The sequence below is a fragment of the Maylandia zebra genome, linkage group LG6 (genome assembly GCF_041146795.1).
Source record: "Maylandia zebra isolate NMK-2024a linkage group LG6, Mzebra_GT3a, whole genome shotgun sequence".
NCBI classification, from domain to species: Eukaryota; Metazoa; Chordata; class Actinopteri; order Cichliformes; family Cichlidae; genus Maylandia; species Maylandia zebra.
This window is the reverse complement of record NC_135172.1, coordinates 16,862,736-16,885,718: the sequence shown is the minus strand read 5'-3', so window position 1 is coordinate 16,885,718 and position 22,983 is coordinate 16,862,736. Positions and strand designations below refer to the sequence as shown.

At 40.5% G+C, this 22,983-nt stretch overlaps 1 protein-coding gene across 1 annotated transcript in view; it reads left to right on the top strand.

The window, feature by feature from the left end:
* The window catches only part of dchs2 (dachsous cadherin-related 2), a 29,760-nt gene extending 21,578 nt beyond the window's left edge, over nt 1-8,182 (top strand). The window contains exons 17-20 of the mRNA XM_004568374.5: nt 1,080-1,210; nt 1,359-1,645; nt 1,988-2,129; nt 4,661-8,182. Coding sequence (XP_004568431.3) covers nt 1,080-1,210; nt 1,359-1,645; nt 1,988-2,129; nt 4,661-7,257 — 3,157 coding nt within the window. The 3' untranslated portion in view covers nt 7,258-8,182. The remainder of the gene's footprint in view (nt 1-1,079; nt 1,211-1,358; nt 1,646-1,987; nt 2,130-4,660) is intronic.
* The last annotated feature ends 14,801 nt before the right edge of the window (nt 8,183-22,983 follow it).

The window sequence follows — 22,983 nt, the reverse complement described above, 5'->3', positions numbered from 1 at the left end:
TTACAACTGACAGTAAGCCTAACCCTCTTCACTGCACTGGTCTTCCATTTCTTTGAAAGGCAGAAAGGAATAAGATAAGATAAGATAACCTTTATTAGTCCCACACGTGGGAAATTTGTTTTGTCACAGCAGGAAGTGGACAGTGCAAAAGTTATGAGGCAAAAATTAGAATACAATAAGAATAAATACAGTACACAACTGTACAGAATAGAATAAAATAAAATACTATATACAGTAGAATAAAATAAATATACAATAAGATAAAAATAGAATACAAATACAAATACTATATACAACTGAGTAAAAATACAACGATGACAGAAAGGATTATTGCACTTAGTATTATTGCATATGTATGGATGTGTGTGCTTGATCAGTTAAAGTCTTTATTATGGAGTCTGACAGCAGTGGGGAGGAAAGACCTGCGAAATCTCTCCGTCCCACACCGTGGGTGCCGCAGTCTCCCACTGAAGGAGCTGCTCAGTGCTGTCACAGTCTGCTGCATGGGGTGGGAGACGTTGTCCATCAGGGATGACAGCTTAGCCGCCGTTCTCCTGTCACTCACCACCTCCACTGGGTCCAGAGGGCATCCTAGAACAGAGCTGGCCCTTCGGATCACCCTGTTCAGTCTCTTCCTGTCCCCAGCAGAGATGCTGCCGCCCCAGCAGACCACGCCATAAAAGATAGCAGAAGCCACAACAGAGTCATAGAATTTCTTCAGGAGTGGGCCCTCCACTCCAAACGACCTGAGTCTCCGCAGCAGGTACAGCCTGCTCTGCCCTTTCCTGTAGAGGGCGTCTGAGTTATGAGTCCAGTCCAGTCTATTGTTCAGATGAACACCAAGGTACCTGTAGCTGTCCACAGCCTCAATGTCCATACCTTGGATGGAATAAGACTTGACTAACTTTTCCTCCTCCACATTACAATAAAACAGGATTATATCTTTGTGATTGTGGGTGTAACCAAGAAACTCTGTTTTACTCTGAGTCAACAGGCCCGCTCAGCTGAAAAATGGATTTGAGAATTTGACTAAAGCTCAGTTGTATTATTTGCTAATTTCCTACCTTTCTATATTACAGGCTGGTTCTACAGGCAGCAGACAGGGGGAATCCTCCACTGAGCAGCACCGCCACCGTTAGGGTCCAAGTGGTAGATGTCAACGACAACAGCCCTGCCATTCCCCCCATGGATCCTGTACTTATAACTGAGAGTAAGCCTAACTCCTGTCAATGCACTGCTCTTCCATTTCTTTGAATGGCAGAATCTCTTCAGTACATCAATACTTACAGTTTTTGTAGGACAAGATTTAAATCCAAGTTCATTGTAGTTTAAACTACAATCTGCTATTCTCTGCCTAGATCTGCCAGCAGGATACATGGTGACCCAAGTGACTGCAAATGACGTTGACCTGAGCTCGACTATCACCTACAGCTTCTCAGACAACAGCAGCACCAATATTCCCTTTGCTATCGACCGGTATACTGGCGTCATTACCCTGACTCGAGCCCTGGACTATGAGGAGCAGACAGAGTACACTCTGACGGTCTGGGCATCTGACTCAATTCACCAGACCAATGGAGAGGTTAAAGTTCAAGTGCTCGATGTCAATGACAACGCTCCAGCGTTCACCCAGGACTCCTACCAGGTGCAGATACAAGATTTTTCAGTCAGATGGTTGAAAGCATTCATAATCTTAATTATGTGGTACTCAAAATATTCCCCCATATATATAGATATATAGATATAAAATAAATATTCCCCCCTCTAGCAGAGGCCTGCGCTCTTCTGGACAGCACCTTATATACCATATACCAGCACCACATATATAATAACTCATCAAAGTTTGGATTGGATCATTTTCCTAAAAGCCCGTGGCCTAATTGAATGAAAGTTAGAAAAGGAGGTGGAATATGTAAAGAGTAAAAACTTTCAGTAGATTCAGAAAACTTTCTGCAGATGTGATTTGCTCTTTGTTTTTCTCTTGGAGGTGGAGTTATCAGAGCTGGTCTCAGCAGACACGTTTGTCGTGTCCGTGTCAGCTACCGACAGAGATTCTGAACTCAATGGCAAGATCAACTACAGACTGCTTTCATCTCCCCTGCAAGGCTTTTACATCCAGCCAGAGGATGGTAAGGAACGGTGCAACTCATGAAAAGGGAAAGTGCTCCCATACATGATGTATGAACACTGACAGCAAACGATTACTCTATACTCTTTGCGCACATGTATATGGCACATGCAGTATCTAAGTATACCAGAGTTACTATACTCTATACTCATACTCTACTGATATCAAATGTTATGACTGTCTAGTGGTATGATTTCTATATTTAGGAGTTGCTCTCTACATTGAAGGTATCTTTACTTGCACAGTTAAAGTCATGCATGCCTTAACCAACGGCACACTGAAAACCTGACTGGGAGCAGCTCAGGATACAGCAGGAAATGATACTTGGACTTTTTCTTCTGCCAGTAGCATTTTAGCAATGTGGAAATATATTTTTGAAGTCTTGTGCTAGTGAGGTTCTTGGACAAGAGCGAAAAAAAGCCGATTAGAAGTCAGCAAGATAGAGTGCTTTGGATGAGCCGTGCCTGTGTTATTATCTCCCTTTTAAGAATCCCTAAACCCAAGAAAGAAGATAAATCCTACATAGCTGAAACCAAACCAGCTCCCCTCAGTTCTGGCCAGTTCTCTTTCACTTAAGAGTAATTTATGGGCTTTTACCAGGTTTGAACCCCAAATTTAATATCAGAGAAATGCATTTGCCCTGTTTTGTGGTGAGATGCACTAATGGAAATTTGCAGCAATGTTGCCGAGTATGGTGTTTTCTGTGGTACGGTGTGTCTCTGTTAGAGTAGAGCCTCAGAGTGAATGCAATCGTCCTGTAGAAAACCTTAAGTGGCACTGAAGTGGAATAATAAATTAGATGAACAGACACTTTGTTGCATTTCACCAAGAAAATTGCCCTTCCAGTCAGCACATGGAAATAATGTTGCAATGCTGTGTCTAATGACCACGGTAGTTTTGATTTAACCCTTAATAAATTGATAGATTGTTACAATACACTGATCTTAAGAGGAGCAAATCCTTCAACTGTATATTTCTTAAACTGAAGGCCAGGTCTTTGAATTCAGTGAAGAATATTTTGGTCTAAATGACCATATAACCATGTATTTATTTGCTTCCTGATATGAGCTTCTTTTCATATCAGGATTGCACTCGGAGACTAAGAAAGGTTTCTTAGTCTCCGAGTGCTTCTTGAAATATCCAGTGTGCATTGGGATCATTATTCTGCTGCATTGAGTCTGTTAATCCATCTTCACAAAGAAAAATGAAGCATCTGGTGTTGTGCTGCTCCTCCTGGGTCAGATGAAGTCCATTCAGGGAAAGTGACCAACTCCAAAATAACCAAAAAAAACCCTTGAAAGTTCCCACCAGCATGTTGCACTGTGGATTTTTCTTCCATGGCAGAGTCATTATCTCTAGTCTTTGTTTTCTTGTATACACATTTCGGTTGCTACCATAAGCTGAGAGAAGAACAGTTTGTTTAGAAATCACTATGGGTGCTTTACAGATTACACTTGATTTAGTCATTTCTATATCTGTGATGAAGTTTTCTGTCCGTCGGGCTTGATGTAGTGATCTTCTGATTACTTTTCATCTAACAAATCTTGCTTTACAAAAATATTATATTGTTCTCCCTACCGAGAGGAGGAGGGGTAGATACCAAAAACAGCTCCAACTCATGGTCACACTAAAGTCAGTAAAACTTTATTTTACCCACATTTTTTTATAGATCGTCTTCAAATTCCACAACCTCATATTAGACCTCGGGTGGCATGACTGCCTTGGTTGGCTAAACATTTGACCTTTGTTGTTAGCGCCAAAGATCAAAGTTGACCTTGGAAAAATAATTTCAAGTAACCATTTTGAGTAATATATCGTATGAAAGGGCATGGAGGGAGCTGTACAACTTACTCTTTAGGTTTTCAATGTAACGCCTTATGATGTCACAAAGACACCGTAACAGGCTGACGTCAGCATGTTGTAATAAAAACATCTAAGTTTTAGTTTAGCCCCTGGCCTTCGGTGGAGTTGTGCTCTCAGTGTTCTTGTTTTACTATGTTCTGTTTTAAGGGTTGTCAAAATATCTGATTATTACCAGATTTGTTGGTCATGTTTTTACATGTGGTTTCAGACATTCGGATCCACAACATTTTGAATCATGTTACTGACTACCTGAAGTTTTATCTTTGTTCCCGTGCTTGCCAGTATATATATTAAAACTTATTATTAGATGCAGCAATGTATTTCTGTCATAGATGGTCATAGCTGGGAAGACTGCAGGCCAAACCAAAACCAAAGTACTAAACTATGGGCTAAACTTCCAAAGAGTTAAAGAGTTTTGCAATATTAGGGATGTATTGTAAAAAAAAAAAAAAAAATTATTTCCCCTTGTTGAAAAACAAAGATGTGAATAAAGCCTTTATATTAATTTAGCCTTTATTTTAAGCCTATGATTATATGCTAATAGTCCTGTTTGTGACTGTTACTGCCTTTAGTAACAGTCATGAATGTTAGAACCATTATCAATACAACAATATCAACTGGTCCTTTAAAGCAACTCATTAACTGATGGGAATATATTCTATTTTGCAGGGTCTATTTTTACTAACAAGCCCTTAAAGGCCATCACAAACAGCAACCTGATCCATCTTCTGGTTGAAGCAAGAGATGGAGGAGATCCTATGCACTCCACCGTTACCTCCATAGACGTGCTGATTTTGGACACCAACGACCACGAACCTTCGTTTTACCAGGACATATACACACTCACCGTCCCGGAGGACACGCCTATAGACACTACCCTGCTGACTCTTTCTGCAGAGGACCAAGACTGGAGCCCTGAAAATACCTATTTGGACTATACCATCACCGGAGGAAATGAGGAGAAAAGATTCTGTCTGGAAGTAAAAATGGTTCAGATTGAGAATCAGATTAAAAATGTTGGAAAGCTTGTTCTTTGCAACGCTTTAGACCGTGAAACTACTGAGAGCTATGCATTAACAGTGAGCGTTTCTGATCGAGGAATGCCTCCACTGAACAGCTCTACCGTCGTCATGGTGACTGTAACAGACTGCAATGACAATGTCCCTGTGTTTTCCAGCACAGAGTACCATGCACAAGTAAGTGAAAACAGCCAGTTAGGTACCAAACTGGTCCAGGTCAGTGCCCACGATCCCGACCTCGGAACCAATGGCCTGGTGCGGTATGATATAATTTCTGGGAACAGTAAAGGTCACCTTAAGCTTGATCCTCAGTCTGGCCTCTTAGTAGTCAACAACTCTCTCGACTATGAAAAAGACTCGAAATACATCCTCACCATCAGAGCATCGGATGGTGGCAAATCATCTGAAAACCATAAAGTGGCATTTACGATTGTCTTCATCGCGGTGTTGGATGAGAATGACAATACCCCATATTTCATGTTTCCTACAGTTAACTGTTCTGTGCTGGAGAACCTCCCTGCATTTACCCATGTATGTTCTGTTCACGCTGTTGACAATGACTTAGGCCCTTATGGGCAGCTCACCTACTCTGTTATGTCCTCCTGCTTCATGAACTATGGCAGCGGTAACCCAGAGAGGAAGGAGGCCTTTGCCATCGATCCCCTGACAGGCGACATTCACACCAGACAAACCTTTGACTACGAACGAGAAAGCGAGTACTGTTTTATAGTGGAAGCCAGAGATAAAGGTGACAAAGCTGCTACAGTGAGAGTCCAAGTAAATATCAAGGGAGTGGATGAATTTAGTCCGGTCTTTACCCAGAAGCAGTATCACTTTCTGTTGCCAGAAAACATCAAGCCTGGTGATACGGTCGGTTACGTGATGGCAATGGACCATGATGGAGGTGTGGACGGGGTGGTGGAGTACTCACTTGTGAATTCATCACCTTTTTTCTCCATTAACAGAACAATTGGGGCTATCTTTGTTTCTGGTCCTGTGTATCATAGGGCAGGCAGCCAGGACATGGTAGAACTGGTTGTTTCTGCAGCTAGTCCTAGATTAGGCTCCAGGACTACAACCTGCCTGGTTTTTGTCAATATCTCTAGTTCAGCTGAAGCACTAACTGGAGTCCCCCTGGATACTCATATGCTCAGTTTGACTGTTTCATTAATCATGTTTCTCTTTCTGCTTATCCTTTTTGTGAGCTTGGTTCTCAGATGTAAGCTCAAAGATGCAGCCATCAGAAAGGCTGCTGCCATTGCTACGCACTTGAGCCATGGCACAAGCTCGCTCACGAGACATAATAACCAAACACAAAGTTCCATGTCTTTGCATGACATTACACGCCCAAGCATCATGGTGACTAAAATGGACATCTCAAAGCCATATAATCCATCAGACTCGAGCGGGCGAGGTTCAGCGGAAGGCGAGACAGCCGAGGACCAGGAGATCAAGTGGATCAACGAATACCCCTGCCGTAAAAGAAACGAATCTGCCCAGAAGTCCACAGAGATCCCAGACTCTGCCTTACTAGGAGATAATATCTCTTGCAGTTCCATCGATGTAGGACCAGAGCACATCTTATCAGTCAATAAATGTTTAGTCTCAGGGATAGCCAGCACAGAAAGTCTCTACCACTTCAAAGAGGAAGGAGGCGGCGAGGGACTACTTCCTGGAATACTCAGGATGAGAGATTTAAAGGAGAACATGGGGATAAAAGGGTTCGCCCCCCTTTCTGAAGCCCAGGCTTCTGCAGATTCTCTCTCCTCGCTGGTGTTTCTAGACGAGGAGTTGCAAGGTAGCTACTGCTGGGACTACCTTTTGGACTGGGAACCCCGTTTCCAGACTCTAGCCTCCGTATTTACTGATATTGGGATGCTCCCTGATGAGGAACTTGAAGGTGGCCGTGAGGACTTAGCAGCAGAATCGAGTTGTCTCATGTACCCACCACCTCTTATAACAGGGGTAGCACAGCAGGGCATAAGGACCGTTCCTCCACGAAAGCCAGGGCGTGTGCCAAGCATCGTCAGACGACCCTCTTACCGGAAATATGCTTATTCCCCCTTAGCCAGGAACACTGGACTTACCCCTTCAGCTATGACACCTAATTTCTCCCCATCACTGTCTTCGCTCACTATAAGGACCCCCAGTGCCTCACCAGTTGTCTCAGACACTGGAGTTGGGGGGATCAGACTTGAATCAGGACCCCTCACTGCTAGCCTTTTAGAGGCAGAAATACAGGTATAGCCAAAGATTTTAAGTGACATCACTTTCATTTACGATTCACCTTTTTTTGGGAGACACTGCACAGTTTGGTTGTGATTTTGCTGATATTCAGATATATTCCTGGTATCATTTCCATAATAGTCTCATTGTCCACTTGTAGGGTTTTAAGGGGTGATACAGTAATACAACACAATAATATCCTATTGAAGTTATTGTAGTGGTTTGCATTCCAGGCGAAATCGTAACTCACTTCAGTAAAAATACTAAATTAATATCTGGAAAACCCGGACTGAAACCTGTCTTGCATTATATCCTTGTTATGTACATGTCTGAAAAAGAGCAGATGTTCTAGTCAGCAATTAATTACCGAATGTTTTATTGTAAACATGTATATGAGCAGAAAATGAAACACTTTGTTATTGCAGTTGGTTGCAGCTTCTAAATGGAAACTTTTTCATGGTTGATTTAACTTTAATAACCAAAGAAAGGCAATATTTTTCTGCGGTTAGCTATGTTAGCTGCTTCCTGGAATAATAAAAAATGGTATTTTGAATCCAGGCCTTTTTGCCTCCCCTTTTCATATAATCTCTCAATAAATCCCAGTGAGAAACAGAATACATTTTATTCCTTCAATTTAATACTTTAATACTTTTGAAGCTAAAAGAAAGACTGGGTTAGTGCAGCTATCTCTCAAAACCAAAATGCAGTTCAGGAATTCCTCACTGGTACGAAGTTTATACAGATTGTACTGTTTCTGCTGTCTCTATTCCTGAACCAGCTCCAGATTTTTGTCATTTTCTCATGATATATATTCATGATTGTTTCTGTGTGCTGTCTGTAAACTTTGGCCACCCTGTTAATAAACAGAACTTTAGGTATAATTTTCAGAGAAATGTATAATCTAATCTAAAACATTTGTAAGTAAATAATTTGTAATAAAAAAGTTTCTCTTGGGCTTTTTTGTGCTACCGAGTTTCTTTAGGATAATTTGATTTGCATGTGTACGTATTTCCTCATTTCCAGTGATAAAAATGTTTTTTCGTCACTGTAACTGAGAATTAGTGACATGAACCAGTAATAAAGACAGGATTCTTGTGGTGGGGCAATAATAAAACAGCTCTTTAAAGGCATTTTTGCAACAAATACATTAAACTTTTATGATGTGTTTTCCCAGGATATTGCATTTTACGCTTCAGACGGTTTTCTTTTCATGAATCTGGTCTTTCACATGGTCAGCTTCAATATTTTGCATCTGAACAGCAACAAGAGGTTAAATTCTTTGATAATACTTTACATAAGAAAAATGGGATAAAGGTTTTCAAACTATGTGAACACTTGTGGTGGTGTGCAGCGCTATCACAGATTCTGTTCTTATTCTTCACTTTTAGGATCCTGATGTAAACATTTACATCCTGTGTAAATGCTTTTTATAGACCAACACTATAATATGTGTACACTCTCGAACCACTTTGTTAGGTACACCTGTTAAAGTGTTTTTTAATGCAAATATGTGTCTATCAGCCAATCAAAGGGCAGCAAATCAGTCCATTTAGGCACATAGACATGGTCAAGATGACCTGCTAAAGTTCAAACTGAGCATCAGAATGATGATTGAAGTTACTTTGCCAGTCCTTTAGTATTTCAATTGTCCACACAACCATTTCCAGGGTTTACAAATATACAGCAGCAGCAAATCTTTGCCTGGTAATTAAACATCAAAACATCGGAGTCTGGCTTTTCTAATGTGAACATTAATTCAGGTTATGAAACAAACTGATTAAAATAGAGGAAAGCCAATATCATCACTAGTATATTTCAACCTAGTACTTACTGATGGATTATAATCCTAATAATGAGTTATTGTTGTTATGTTTCCCCCTTTTATTTCAAGTTTTCGAGACCTCACATCTCTCCTGTCTTGTTTAAATGATCTGAAAGTGGTTCAACATGGCTCCACGTGGTCTGCTGTTAATCCAAGTGTGCTGCCTTTGGGCAACATATGAGCCGAGGAAGCAGAAGAGCTAAAGTCTTTATCAGATAGTTTCACAGAAGATAATAAACAGTCGAGCCTTGAACTATACTGGCCAAGTGTGCCCTGCATGTAGCCACTGAGAGATGTTTAAGTATTTATTGACTTAGCCAGCTTCTCTACTGCACATCGCAGGGCTTTGACAAGGTTTCCACTCTTCTGTATTTGTGATTTCAGTGGGTCTCTGGCCTCAGGACCACAGTGATGAAAGATATCTCTAACTATATCAGGTGATCTGGCAAAGCAAGCTTGTGTGTCTCAGCACATAGCTCAGCAGTCCCTGCACCAATGTTAAGAGTTATTCGGTGGATCTTTATAAAACGCTGCCCATCACTCAGGCAGTCAGGTATGAGTACGTTTACAAAGAAGGGTCAAGAAGTCTCAACCACACTAAAATGTTTCAGTACTTACACGAAAGAAAGAGAGGTTTGTGAATAATGTTGAACACATGCTTGAGAAATGTTAACGTCATATTAGGCTGGCTTAAATCATCAGCATGACCAGATTGTTCAGATTGTTTATCCACCGTGTGCTAAAATATTACATAAATGTTTATGTGGACACAGGGGGACCACATCCCAACAAAGTAAATGTGAGGCACATAGACTATGACTGTGTGCTACAATGCGGGGTGTCCTGCTGAAAAGGTGGTCTAAAAAATCAGAAATATCTCACAAACTGCAGGCTAGAAGTTTGGCGTCCAGCATGTGAAAGACAAATCTACTTGGTTTAACTCGCTCGCTAAAGCATTCCAATAAGCATACGCCAAAGTCTATTTTTATCATGTTATCTGCTATTATTGTTATCTAGCGTCTGTGCGGTCTGGTAACACTCTTTGAGTTTCAGCGGGCTTACGTCACTACGACTCTTTTTGAGCATCACATTTTTTGTGATACTTGGGTAAACTGGTCCTTATGCAGCACGTTTCTATTTTATCTGCGCACTTAAGGCACTTTACACAACTCGCCTCATTCACACATTCATACAAGCATTTTTTTTCTATGTAAGTGCTTTCTATCTAACGATGGATTTGTTAGGAGAGAGCAACTTGGGGTTAGTATCTTTCCCAAGGATTTTTGGCATGTCCCGCTCTATCCCCTGAGCTACAGCCACCCTGTGTCACTTCATGTCATATTTACCATAGTCATGGTAAGCAGCAAAAGACAGTGATAAATAGTGCTGCTATCTTCACAGCCATTAGTTATGACAGCAAGAATTTAGAAAGTATAGAAAACGGGACATCGTCTTACTGAACTGGAAGCCTGAAAGTCAGATTCTGACGCAATGATAGTCTCATTCTGTTTAACTTCAAAAGCCAGACTGACTCTGTGCAATAACCTATTGTTTTATGTTTGAGAGGAGACTTTGTTATACCATAACCCATAGAAGCTGTAGTAGCAGTTTGTCAGGCAAGTAAGTCAGCTTTTGACATGTTAATTGAAGACTTGCTATAGGCTGATTTAAGAGCCATATGTTTTACAACCATTAGATTCTTCTTGACTTCTTCCTGCTGTGCGTCATTAAGCGCAGTACTCGATCTATTTGAAAATTCCAAAGATTCGGCCATCGAGAGGTCTGGAAACGAAGGCAGTCTGTTTTAAACAAAGAAAAGCCACAGCTGCCTCTAAAACCTCCTCCTCTCTTCTACTCCACAACCACTTCAGACACTTCTCTTATGTACACATCTGAGCTCACTCCTTCGCAACAAACATTTAGCACATCTTGAAGCATAGTCACTGAGAGACGCACTAAACAGTTTCGCCTTCAAAGAGCCGATCGTCTTGTCCCGTCACACCGTTTGACACGTTTTGAACGGTGGATGTTTGGGTCTTGGGATCCAGGAGCATTGCTCCCTGAACAAAGGTGGTAATTCTGCAAACTTTACCTTCTTACAAGTCAGACGTATGCATTCAGCTCAATGAGTGACTCTTTAATTTTTACTGTAACGTGCAGATGGTTGAAGTGTAAATTAAAAGCCTATCGCCTCATGTAAAAACAACACATATATATATATATTGCCAACAGCTACAGAAACAGACATGTTTCCTGGTGTGCACAAAGAGAAAAGTCTGTTTATTGTGTATTTTGGGTGAGACTGAAGGCAAAGCACAGTACATTTTATTGCTCATTACAAGATGATTTAAGGGTGGCATAAAATGTTCCTAATTCTGATGCGCTCCTCTGGATACGTGATTATGAGAAACTTGAGCTGTGTTTTGGGTAGGAAACTTTTTGTGCGGTTAATTTTATTTGAGCTCAGGACCTGAGACAAAGCTCTTTGTTTTTTATTATATAGAGGGGTTTTTTTGTCGTTTATATATTTTGACAAATGCATCACCACAACTACCAACGCAAGGCAACTTATATAAGACTATGAGCTTATACTGGATCCTCTATTGTCGGATCAGGTCGAGCTAATACTATTCCTCCTGAACCAGGTTTTCCTACCAAAAAGGAAGAAAAGAAGAAAAACGCTCGTTCGGCCTGATCAACTGGAAGAAGAGGCACTGACAAATAAAACCCAGCTGTGTTCTCCTCCTGGATTGGATTTCATATTTATCTCTATTTGCATTCTGTTGAGATATATGCTGGCCTCTAAATAAGTTTTGCATTGTGGTTTCTGGCTCATATCACAGGGGGCTTGAGGCCCTATGATGCACTGAAAGAATTTAGGTTACTTCAACTTGGCTGAGAAACTGTTTCACGTCGAGGAGCAATCAGGAATACAGCTGAGGTTATAATTAAACTGTTTACATACTCATCATTAAAGGTGTTGATGACTGTTAGGGGTTTTTTTTCTCCTTTTGGCAAAACAATCACGATTTAATGGACAAGTATATAGGACACTATACAGGATGCTGCGAGGCATATTTGTGTGTTTTACCTCACACATATGTTTGTGTTTGTGTTTAGCTAATCAGGAAGTTTGAGCAAGGACCAGTTTAATGCAATCATAGGGTTCTGATACTTTATATTATTAGCCATACACATTGGATTTAAAGAAAAAAAAAATACAAAGTTTGTAATGCTAGTTCACCTGCTGATACTAGTACATATTGTGAAACAGTAATTTTATAATACACAAATATAGACTATATCCATTACTTGCACTTGGCACAAATGATCCCTAATACATGTGTTTACTACTGAGAAGCATCTGTAACATCAATCTGAGAGCATTAGCTCAAAATCACAATAAAGAGAGTGTTCTCCATTAGCACAATACATGGCACGATGATACAGTTTATCTGAACAAGGTTTGTTGTCTATCAGTGTTTTTTCCAGCATTTGCGACAGTCCCGTCCAGTTTGTGCCTGTTTGCCACAGTCATATCATATGAAACGGAGATTTTGAATGAATAAATATTGTTGTTCTGGCTATCCCCAAATCTCTTAATTTCCTCCTAATTTAAAGCTACTAACAAAGTTATTCGAGTATTTTCACAGACTAATCCAAAAATTATCTACAATGCAGAAACATCAATCTTTATAAAAGTAAGTTCACTCGTGGTGAACAGTGTGGGGTGGCATGGAGAGCATGTGTGGCCAGCTCATTGGGAACGGCTAAGATGTTCTTGATGCCCAGATTTCTTTGATGGCAGCTTTAGCATGCAAAACTTATCTTCATCTGAAAGCTTTGGACCCGTGACCACTAGTCCACTTTTAACCAAGCTAGGATGCTCTTGCTGTTGGAGTGGCTTTGCTGTGCTATTTGTGATGTGACGGTGTTACCTCCGTTTTCTGAAACTGTCTTAATGCACTGCGTGTGAAGCTTGTTACTGTTCCTACCACACTTTTTCTTGCAGTTAGAATTCCATTAATATGACTTACAGTACTCTCCAAACAGCCAGCCTTTTCAGCGATGACCTTCTATGGCCTCCTTGTGGAGGATGTCAGTGATGGTCATCTGTCCAGCTGTCAAGTCAGCAGTGTTCCCCATGACTGCAGTTGTGTACTGAACTAGACTGAGAGACACACAATATTTACACTGTTTAAATAATATTTAACTCAAACTGCTGTTTGTGATTTTCATAAGCTATTACAAGAATAAAGCCAAGGCTTTAAATATTTCACTAAACATTTATATAGAGGATATGAAAGTTTACTTTTTCAGTTAAAAAATGAAAAATAAAAACGTTTTCACGATATTCTATTTTTTTCTAGATGCACTAGTGTATTATAATCTTTGGGGAGGGACTGATTAAACTTTTTTTGCAGAATGGTTATAATTGTTGACCCTGCTGGTTACTAGGAGCTATAATAAGCTCAAAGCAGCAGAGAGGACGTGTTTTTGTCATGGATTTTGTTTGGACTTTGTCAACATTGTGCCAAAGAAAATAGACATCATCGTCCTCACTATCATCAATCACACTGGGACACTAAATTCAGACAATTAACATGTGTGCAGCATCTATTATACAGTGGGGCAAAAAAGTATTTAGTCAGCCACCGATTGTGCAAGTTCCCCCACCTAAAATGATGACAGAGGTCAGTAATTTGCACCAGAGGTACACTTCAACTGTGAGAGACAGAATGTGAAAAAAAAATCCATGAATCCACATGGTAGGATTTGTAAAGAATTTATTTGTAAATCAGGGTGGAAAATAAGTATTTGGTCAATAACAAAAATACAACTCAATACTTTGTAACATAACCTTTGTTGGCAATAACAGAGGTCAAACGTTTACTATAGGTCTTTACCAGGTTTGCACACACAGTAGCTGGTATTTTGGCCCATTCCTCCATGCAGATCTTCTCGAGAGCAGTGATGTTTTGGGGCTGTCGCCGAGCAACACGGACTTTCAACTCCCGCCACAGATTTTCTATGGGGTTGAGGTCTGGAGACTGGCTAGGCCACTCCAGGACTTTCAAATGCTTCTTACGGAGCCACTCCTTTGTTGCCCGGGCGGTGTGTTTTGGATCATTGTCATGTTGGAAGACCCAGCCTCGTTTCATCTTCAAAGTTCTCACTGATGGAAGGAGGTTTTGGCTCAAAATCTCACGATACATGGCCCCATTCATTCTGTCCTTAACACGGATCAGTCGTCCTGTTCCCTTGGCAGAAAAACAGCCCCATAGCATGATGTTTCCACCCCCATGCTTCACAGTAGGTATGGTGTTCTTGGGATGCAACTCAGTATTCTTCTTCCTCCAAACACGACGAGTTGAGTTTATACCAAAAAGTTCTACTTTGGTTTCATCTGACCACATGACATTCTCCCAATCCTCTGCTGTATCATCCATGTGCTCTCTGGCAAACTTCAGACGGGCCTGGACATGCACTGGCTTCAGCAGCGGAACACGTCTGGCACTGCGGGATTTGATTCCCTGCCGTTGTAGTGTGTTACTGATGGTGACCTTTGTTACTTTGGTCCCATCTCTCTGCAGGTCATTCACCAGGTCCCCCCGTGTGGTTCTGGGATCTTTGCTCACCGTTCTCATGATCATTTTGACCCCACGGGATGAGATCTTGCGTGGAGCCCCAGATCGAGGGAGATTATCAGTGGTCTTGTATGTCTTCCATTTTCTGATGATTGCTCCCACAGTTGATTTTTTCACACCAAGCTGCTTGCCTATTGTAGATTCAGTCTTCCCAGTCTGGTGCAGGTCTACAATACTTTTCCTGGTGTCCTTCGAAAGCTCTTTGGTCTTGGCCATGGCGGAGTTTGGAGTCTGACTGTTTGAGGCTGTGGACAGGTGTCTTTTATACAGATGATGAGTTCAAACAGGTGCCATTCATACAGGTAACGAGTGGGGGACAGAAAAGCTTCTTACAGAAGACGTTACAGGTCTGTGAGAGCCAGAGATTTTCCTTGTTTGAGGTGACCAAATACTTATTTTCCACCCTGATTTACGAATAAATTCTTTACAAATCCTACCATGTGAATTCATGGATTTTTTTTTCACATTCTGTCTCTCACAGTTGAAGTGTACCTCTGGTGCAAATTACTGACCTCTGTCATCATTTTAAGTGGGGGAACTTGCACAATCGGTGGCTGACTAAATACTTTTTTGCCCCACTGTATATGTAAATGCTGTTAAAATGTTCTGTGTAGATTTCATGATGTAGATGACTGATTTATAATAAGTTACATAATTTCATGAATATATATAGTTTGTGTTGAAATGTCTTTATTTGAAATGTACATGTGTAAAGTGTAAGAGCTAGTGTCTCGTGAGAATACCCTTAACGAGAGTACACAAGACTTTTCATGGACTGCGAGTGAGCAGATGTTTCTCATGAAGCGATTTTAAGCTAAAAGTTTGCTAAAAGAAAAGGCAATACAAGGACTTAAGGACCTCTTTTCAGGACAAGCAGCCAACGAGGTATTTGTCATTTGAGAAATGTTTTTTTTATTTGTGTTTGGACTTAATATGTGTACTGTAAAGTTGCCAATTGGTTTGTACTGTTCGCTCGTGACCAGTTCTCACGGCGTAATGGCGTATCGGCGTACTGGTGATGGTGAAGCTGAGGAGAGAAGGCCCAAGTAATAAACGCCCGTTTCAAAGAACCGACCTGTGTCTGTGTTGTCGTGAAGAGAGCTACAATATATATTTCTCCACAAATCTATAAGCTCATCCATGCTGTGCTGCTGAAAGATTATATAAACATTGTCACACTGAGTGCACGTTCTGTGATTAATTTACAGGCTTCAACGCATTTGATAGGTGACAAAAGAAAAGTTAATCATCGTGATTAATTATTAATGAGGGCCGTTTAGTATTTATTTATAATACAGAGACTTTACCCACAGACATTTATTATCTTAACAAATGATAGCAATGCTATTTACCTACAGGATTAATCACAGAACAAGTAAGCTGCACTCTGTACCCATATTTACCTCAGTTTTTATCGGAAACATGTGGAACATCCTTTCGATGCTTTTCAGATGTTTGACAAGTGTGCGGGACGATATACACCAGAGTGCCTTGCTGTGCCTGCTCCTGATGAAAATTCATACAGACATGATGTGAGATAGCTGAGCAGAGCCAGGAACAAGAGGTTGAAAATGGGGTTCACGCTGCAGAACTGCAGAAACAGACTAGAACTGTTCTGCACATTCATGTTAAGAAGGGAGTTTCCACAGGATTGCATGGAGAACTGAGTAAACTTAATTTAGAGAAAACATCCATATCTCTTAAATATACGAAATGGTTCCTTACAAACAGCAGCACTATTCTCCATTCAAATATAAGTGATAGTTTTACTCTATGCTATTTAAGAGGAAAATGTTGCACTTTGCATTGATTGTTATGAGGACTCCAATCACCTTCTCTAGTACAGTCTGTTTCCAGTTACAGCCTAAAATAGTATATATAGAAATGTCCATAAGACATTTGGTAAAGAAATTTAGTTTACATTGATTCATAAAAGTCATAAAGGTTCGATCATCTTCAAAACTTCTTGAGCACCACAATGAAGCTGTGTCCCAATTAAGAGACTGCACGCTTGAAGTACGCATTTCAAGTGCGGTTACGTCACCGCCACACGACGACGGCTGTCCCAATGCGAAGTGTACTTCAAATGCATACTCCAAATGCGCCGTCGAGTTCCCCAAATATCAAGCGTGGTCCGGTGCACGCTTCGTGTCCCATATATCCCACAATTCATAGCGCGGCGGTGGGTGTGGATAATTTTGGGGGGGATGTGACAGACTTCATAACAACTTTGTACTTGAAAGCTGTGACAGCTCATACCTTAAACATTTCTGAATGAACTTCAATCAATGATAAACCTTTTTTATTGGAAATTAATTTAAGAGAGTTTAAGTAATATTCAATTTCAATCAAAAACAAATTAAATGATGGGGTTGAGTTTTGAAATTTACATTTATATATGTGGAATTTCCCTAATAAGATGGAGCGGCCGAAGAGTGAACTGTCAAAACTACTGAATATGACGTCACTTATTTATGTGCGAATGTTTAATAATTAAAGTCAGTCATATATCCACAAACACAACAAGCTGAAAGTTAGTGATATATGTATATGTATATGTGTGTGTGTGTGTGTATTTAAATATATATATATATATATATATATACATATATATATATATATATATATATATCATAATAATCTGACAATACTATAATATTGGCCATCTTATATGTACATTACCACAGTGAGATGACTTTAGTCTCATGAACAACATTAACTAATTGTTATTTACTAACTAATCTTAAATGACTGTTCAGCACAGAAATGAAGCCCAACAATCATGTTTTACAGTCCCGTGGTCTCAGCCTCAGATACTCAGCTAATCACAGTGATGTCATGACAAAAATGAATGACCAACAAAACATTTTTCTCCTTCATTTCTGTCAAACAATGCTGTATGTACCGTGTCTCGCGGTTAGTATCATGGTTGCTAGGCAACCTGAACAGCGCGACGAAGCGTATACCGTCCCATTTCACAAGCCTCTCACTTCCGCACTTCCCGTACTTACAGTACGCACCATCCGTAGTACGCGTAGTGTGCGTACTTCAAGCGTGCATACCCTGAATTGGGACACAGCCTGAGGCTGGTATTTTATAGCTTTGAGTAAAAGATATAGATGGATTGTTCTATGTTTTAAATTGATTTGTTTGGTTTTAGACTTACCCATAATCTTCAGTTATGCTTCTGTATTGGTTCACATATTTTTCAGTTCCATTATAAGGATTTTAGGCGGCTGAAGTTTTCGATTAGCTAAAACACTACACTATTGAGGTTTAGCAATCACGTGGCATTAACTTGCCTGTTGTTTTGGATGTGACAATGACTTTGACACTGTAGGAGCCAAGAAACCAGTTCATGCCCATCTTGCAACACCAGAAAAATGTGTATTTGCTGACCAGTTGACAAGTGGTTGATGACAGGCACTGGGAAAGTGATTGCTAAAGCCCCAGGCACAGTCCCCAGTCGGTGACTCTCTGGAAAGCAAAGGTTGCTAGGGGAAAATGTATATACCCTGATTGATCGGATGGAAAAAATCTCATGGAGCACACAGACTTGTTTCCCAGCACTCACTAAATACTGCCTGAACAAGATTAAAACTGTTAAAAAGTGATAACTAGAAACAGAGTCCATTTACCTTCAAAGTAAAAGCTGCGCCCTGGCAAACATGTTGGCTGTAGTACTGAGGCACAGCTTTTACTGTGAAAAATTTTCAACCTTTTATGACCTCTAGTAGTTAGCAAGTGTTTGCACAGAGTATCTTCCATGCAAACTAGAGGAAACTGCGACAATCTCCTAGCAACCAAAGCAACAATAAGGAGGGTTTTGGTGCAGCACTGATTTTGCAATCAACTTCGCAATATTTCGACACACAGCAAGTGCTTAGCTTATGAGGTATGACAAATCCGACCGTTATTGCTCTGCTAGTTGTGATCATTTGCAGCTTTTTGAAAATATCCCCACACAATAATTCTGTTAACAGTGAAAACCGTTTCCTGCACGTAAACATCACTGCCTGAAAACAAAGGTTAGCTTGAAGCATATAGCTTCTTGTCAGTACAGATCAAAAAACTGTTTGGATTTCTAATTTTTGTCATCCTACTAACCACCTGTGTTTATTTCTCTTGTTTGTTGTAGCTTGATGAGTGTCTATAGAGTGTAAACATTAATGCACTCAACATAGAGAGTGTAAGTATGGAGTTTTGCTATTTGGCTCCACTGCTAGTTTTGTTCTTTCGGTGCAATGTGTATAAAATGTCTATATGTGAATCTACCTTAGACTAAGATTTTCAAAGCCAACTTTTCAGGAGTATTTGCAACTAGTACCAGAAGTTTTTGGATGACTTTAACATTGCACAGGCTGTCACTGCAGGAGTTGTGACAGAAGTTGTGTCACACACACACACACACACACACACACACACACACACACACACACACACACACACACACACACACACAGATTTAGGATTGGAGCCCCTTGAACAAGGCCAGTGGGGAGAGGGAAAAGGAGCTTTGTTGGGAGGGTCAGACTTTGGATGTATGAAGGAGCCTCAAGCGTCACATTTGGGTCCAATCAAATCAGTGATGTTTTTTGGCTATGATATATAAAACAGATGGACAAAAAGTGGGAGTATGATTCTTTTGTTGCAAAAGCTGTTTGGAGTGAAAAAAAATAGCATTCTTTTTCTTTCTAAAGAAAAATGACCTGCACTTTTCAGCTTTCCTTTATATTTAATTAAATGTTATCTGCTTTTCCATGTTGTTTTTTTTATATTCATGTGTGTTTTTTGTCTCCTTGCATGCAGTCAGTTTGACTCCAGCAGTGATTATCTTTCAGGTTCTGTTTCTTCTGTAGCCTGTGTGGCCGTCTGTTAACATTAATAAAATCTCAGCTTCTAACGTGCCCATAATTGTGCCACAGACTTAAGTGTGAATGTCACATTAAAAGAGTGTCTCTGGACATGCGAAGTTGTCTCACACCCTCAAATGACCTCTAACCTCTCAGGAAAACAGTGGGGGAAGGGGGACGCCTGGGACCGTTGGGGGTGGTTTTAGCCACAAGGTGAAAACCTAAGGGCAGGTGCTCCCTGGTGCGCCCCTGTTCCCAGTATAAGAGTCTGGTTGTCCTGTGATGGATGGATCTATCTGAGATGCCAGGACCCTATGGAGCAGAGTCCACAGCAGGGGAGGCACCATCTGGGAAAAGAATGTCAAGGTTGGCCCGAGGGTGGAGATTTATGTCCCAGCCTCAGGTTCAAATGGCAGTGTCTGACGGTGTGTAGACGAGGCGGCAATGACAGCTTTCCTTCCTTCTTGTCCAAAAAGAGTCGGTCCATTTTTGTCTTTGCAGACATCAAGAGGATGAACGGGATCAAACAATGTTAAGGGTCAAGTTTTTTCCAACTGGGCCATATTCTTTTTTCACTGGGTGTCCTTCACCCAGTGACATGAAGATAAACTTAAAAATAATACAGGTAGTAAATGACACAGGCACAAACATCAATCTCTTGTGGTGCCAGTTTTGTTTTCTTATGTCAGTAGAGCTCAAAAAAGGATAGCCGATGTGAGGGATTTTTTGTCTATATCCTTCCTCCAGAGCGTTCATAAATTAAGGACAGGCCGACAGACTGGAACAAACACAGCCAAAGATTTTTTTCTTACCCTGTGGTGGGCATTACCCAAGTTGTTTTCTGGGTCACTTTACCATCCTCTATACACACTCACACGCACAATCCAGCCACAACAAACATGTGAAATAAACACAGGTGGTAAGTACCATGAGTTCATTCTCTGACTACAGAACTACTCATTGGTTAGCTCAGGATAACTGAATCAGAGACCCCGTCAGTTTTTGTTGTTGGGCTTATAAGTGTCTGTGCCGCATAGAGACGTTTGAATGGCAGAGGTATTAAATAATAAAACCCAAAGACACAGATATGTGAGACAGAGGAAATTAATCAGTACATGTGTGTGTGTGCGTGTGTAGTCCAGATAGGCCTTATTGTGGGGGACTGAATATGTTTACACAATCACATTATGGGAATCTATAATCCCTATGAGGACCAAACCATTTACATAAGGTAAAGATATGATTCGTGGTTAGTTTAGCTGAGCAATAAGAAGAAGTGGAGAAGTGGTCATTAAGGTTAGAGTGTGTGTGTGTGTGTGTGTGTGTGTGTGTGTGTGTGTGTGTGTGTGTGTGTGTTATGTTTGTGTGTTTGTGGGAGTTGGTGTGTGTGAGGACCAGTTTGAGGTTTACACCATCAAAGTGAGGACATTTTGGAAAATGACAAATTGTGGCTGGTCCTTACTTTTCCACACCACCTCAAAGGGGTGAGGGTTTAGTTTTAGGGTCAAAATTAGGTGTAGAAAATGTTAGGGTTAGACACTGTTTAGAGAAAGCCTCACAAATGTGTGTGTGTGTGTGTGTGTGTGTGTGTGTGTGTGTGTGTGTGTGTGTGTGTGTGTGTGTGTGTGTGTGGATGAGGTGGGGGAAGGGGTGGGAGTTTTGGGGTAGCCAGCGCTGTACAAGAGAAGGAACAATGTTCCATGTGGAGTTCATTTTATCCCTTTACTTTGCGGATAATACGGAGAGTGTAGAAGCATAATGCATCTGTGCAGTTAAACATGTTTAGTTGACTGGCATGTACAAGGAATGCGACTCTGTGTGTTTTTATTTTAGTATACAGCACACGAACAAAGACATACGTACTGTGTGTGTGCAGCCTTTACATAGAAGGAAGATGTAGTACAAAAGTGCAAGAATAGGAACCAAACAGGATTTATACATCTCCTCCATAACAGGTCGGCCACTCTCAAGGAAACTTTGTGCGCACATTGCCTCACATATATATATGTTTGTTTAAAAAGATTTTAAATTACAATTCTCTTGTTTTTAATGTATATTGGATTTGTTTCTTCATCACAGTGCGATGTTACATTCGCTGTTTGAGTCTGTCTCACACGCTATGTGCAAAGTAAATTGCCTCTATATAACTTAACGGTCGCCAAAATTTGTAACCACGATGGAATTTTGCTCAAGTCGCCTTTAAATAAAGAGCAAATAATTACAAATAAAAGTCTTAGATATCATAGACAATTAGCTTAAGGGCAGATAATTTAATGTAGTTAAGCTGAAGATATTTTTGATGAGCATTAGGACTGCGTAAAAACTCTATTTTTTATTTTGAGTGTTTGTGAGTGTTGTTAATTATTCCAGTAGCCGGTGTTCATTAACAGCCACATTTTTTCGTCTATCTGTATACAGTGAAATAACGAAGATATTATCTGTTATTCCACCGTTGCACTGTTTTAATGCAGGAGTGATGCAAAAAAGCAAAGCAGACCTGACAAAACACAGCCATAGAGTGAGGTTTTTGATAGTTAAATTGATAGTGGAAGGAATTATTTCAAGCCAAGGTTTAAAATCTCAGTAAAATGTGAATGTAGTTTCTCTTTGTTTCAAGCCATTATACTAGACTAATGCTGGCTGATAGATTCGACTGTGTGCAGTCCATAAAGATGGCGATTTCCTAAATGCTGAAAGACTTGAACTTGTATGCAATTGTGCATATTTGGAGAGCCTAAGCCGTTGGATATCTTGTTTTCTGATTCCTGGATGAAGCAACAGAAAATAACATTTATTTCCAGAAATGGGGCAATCAAAACACTACTATTATCTTGACGCTGAGCAAGTTTGTCACTTTTGGCTTGCAGTTTTAGCTGTAGACATTATGCATGGAATAGATTAGAATAAATGTTATTTTCAGTCTTGTATAGGCTGAATGTGTCATCTGATAGGGCATACGTAACTTCTGGCAGAATGAGGCAGAGCCAAGGAAATGTTTTGGCAGCAACGCTGGAAGCCATTGCCATAATTTAGCCAGGACTGTCAAGAAATTATGTGGAGAACATTTAAGTATAAATCACAGTGAAAAACAGGAATGACTATGGTTTCTCTCTGGTCACGTAGCATCTTTTGGTGCAGTGGTGATACTGCAGAAAACACAAAACAACCAGAATGTCGAACAATTGGAGCAGAACTTATGAGGAGGCTGTTTCACTGGATGTTTGAGGTTGAAAAAGCCCTCAGCCTTAAAGGGGTGCAATCATTTAGCAAATGTGAGGCCAGTCTTTAAATGTGTGCAGTGGTGTGTCTCCCCATTTTCGGCTAACTCTGGGTCTTTTCCTCTTCGTCTCAGCAGGGCTCTGCAGGTTTATTATGCACCGCCTCAGGCTTGTTCCATCTGCCTCCTTACACCATTAGTCTGAAA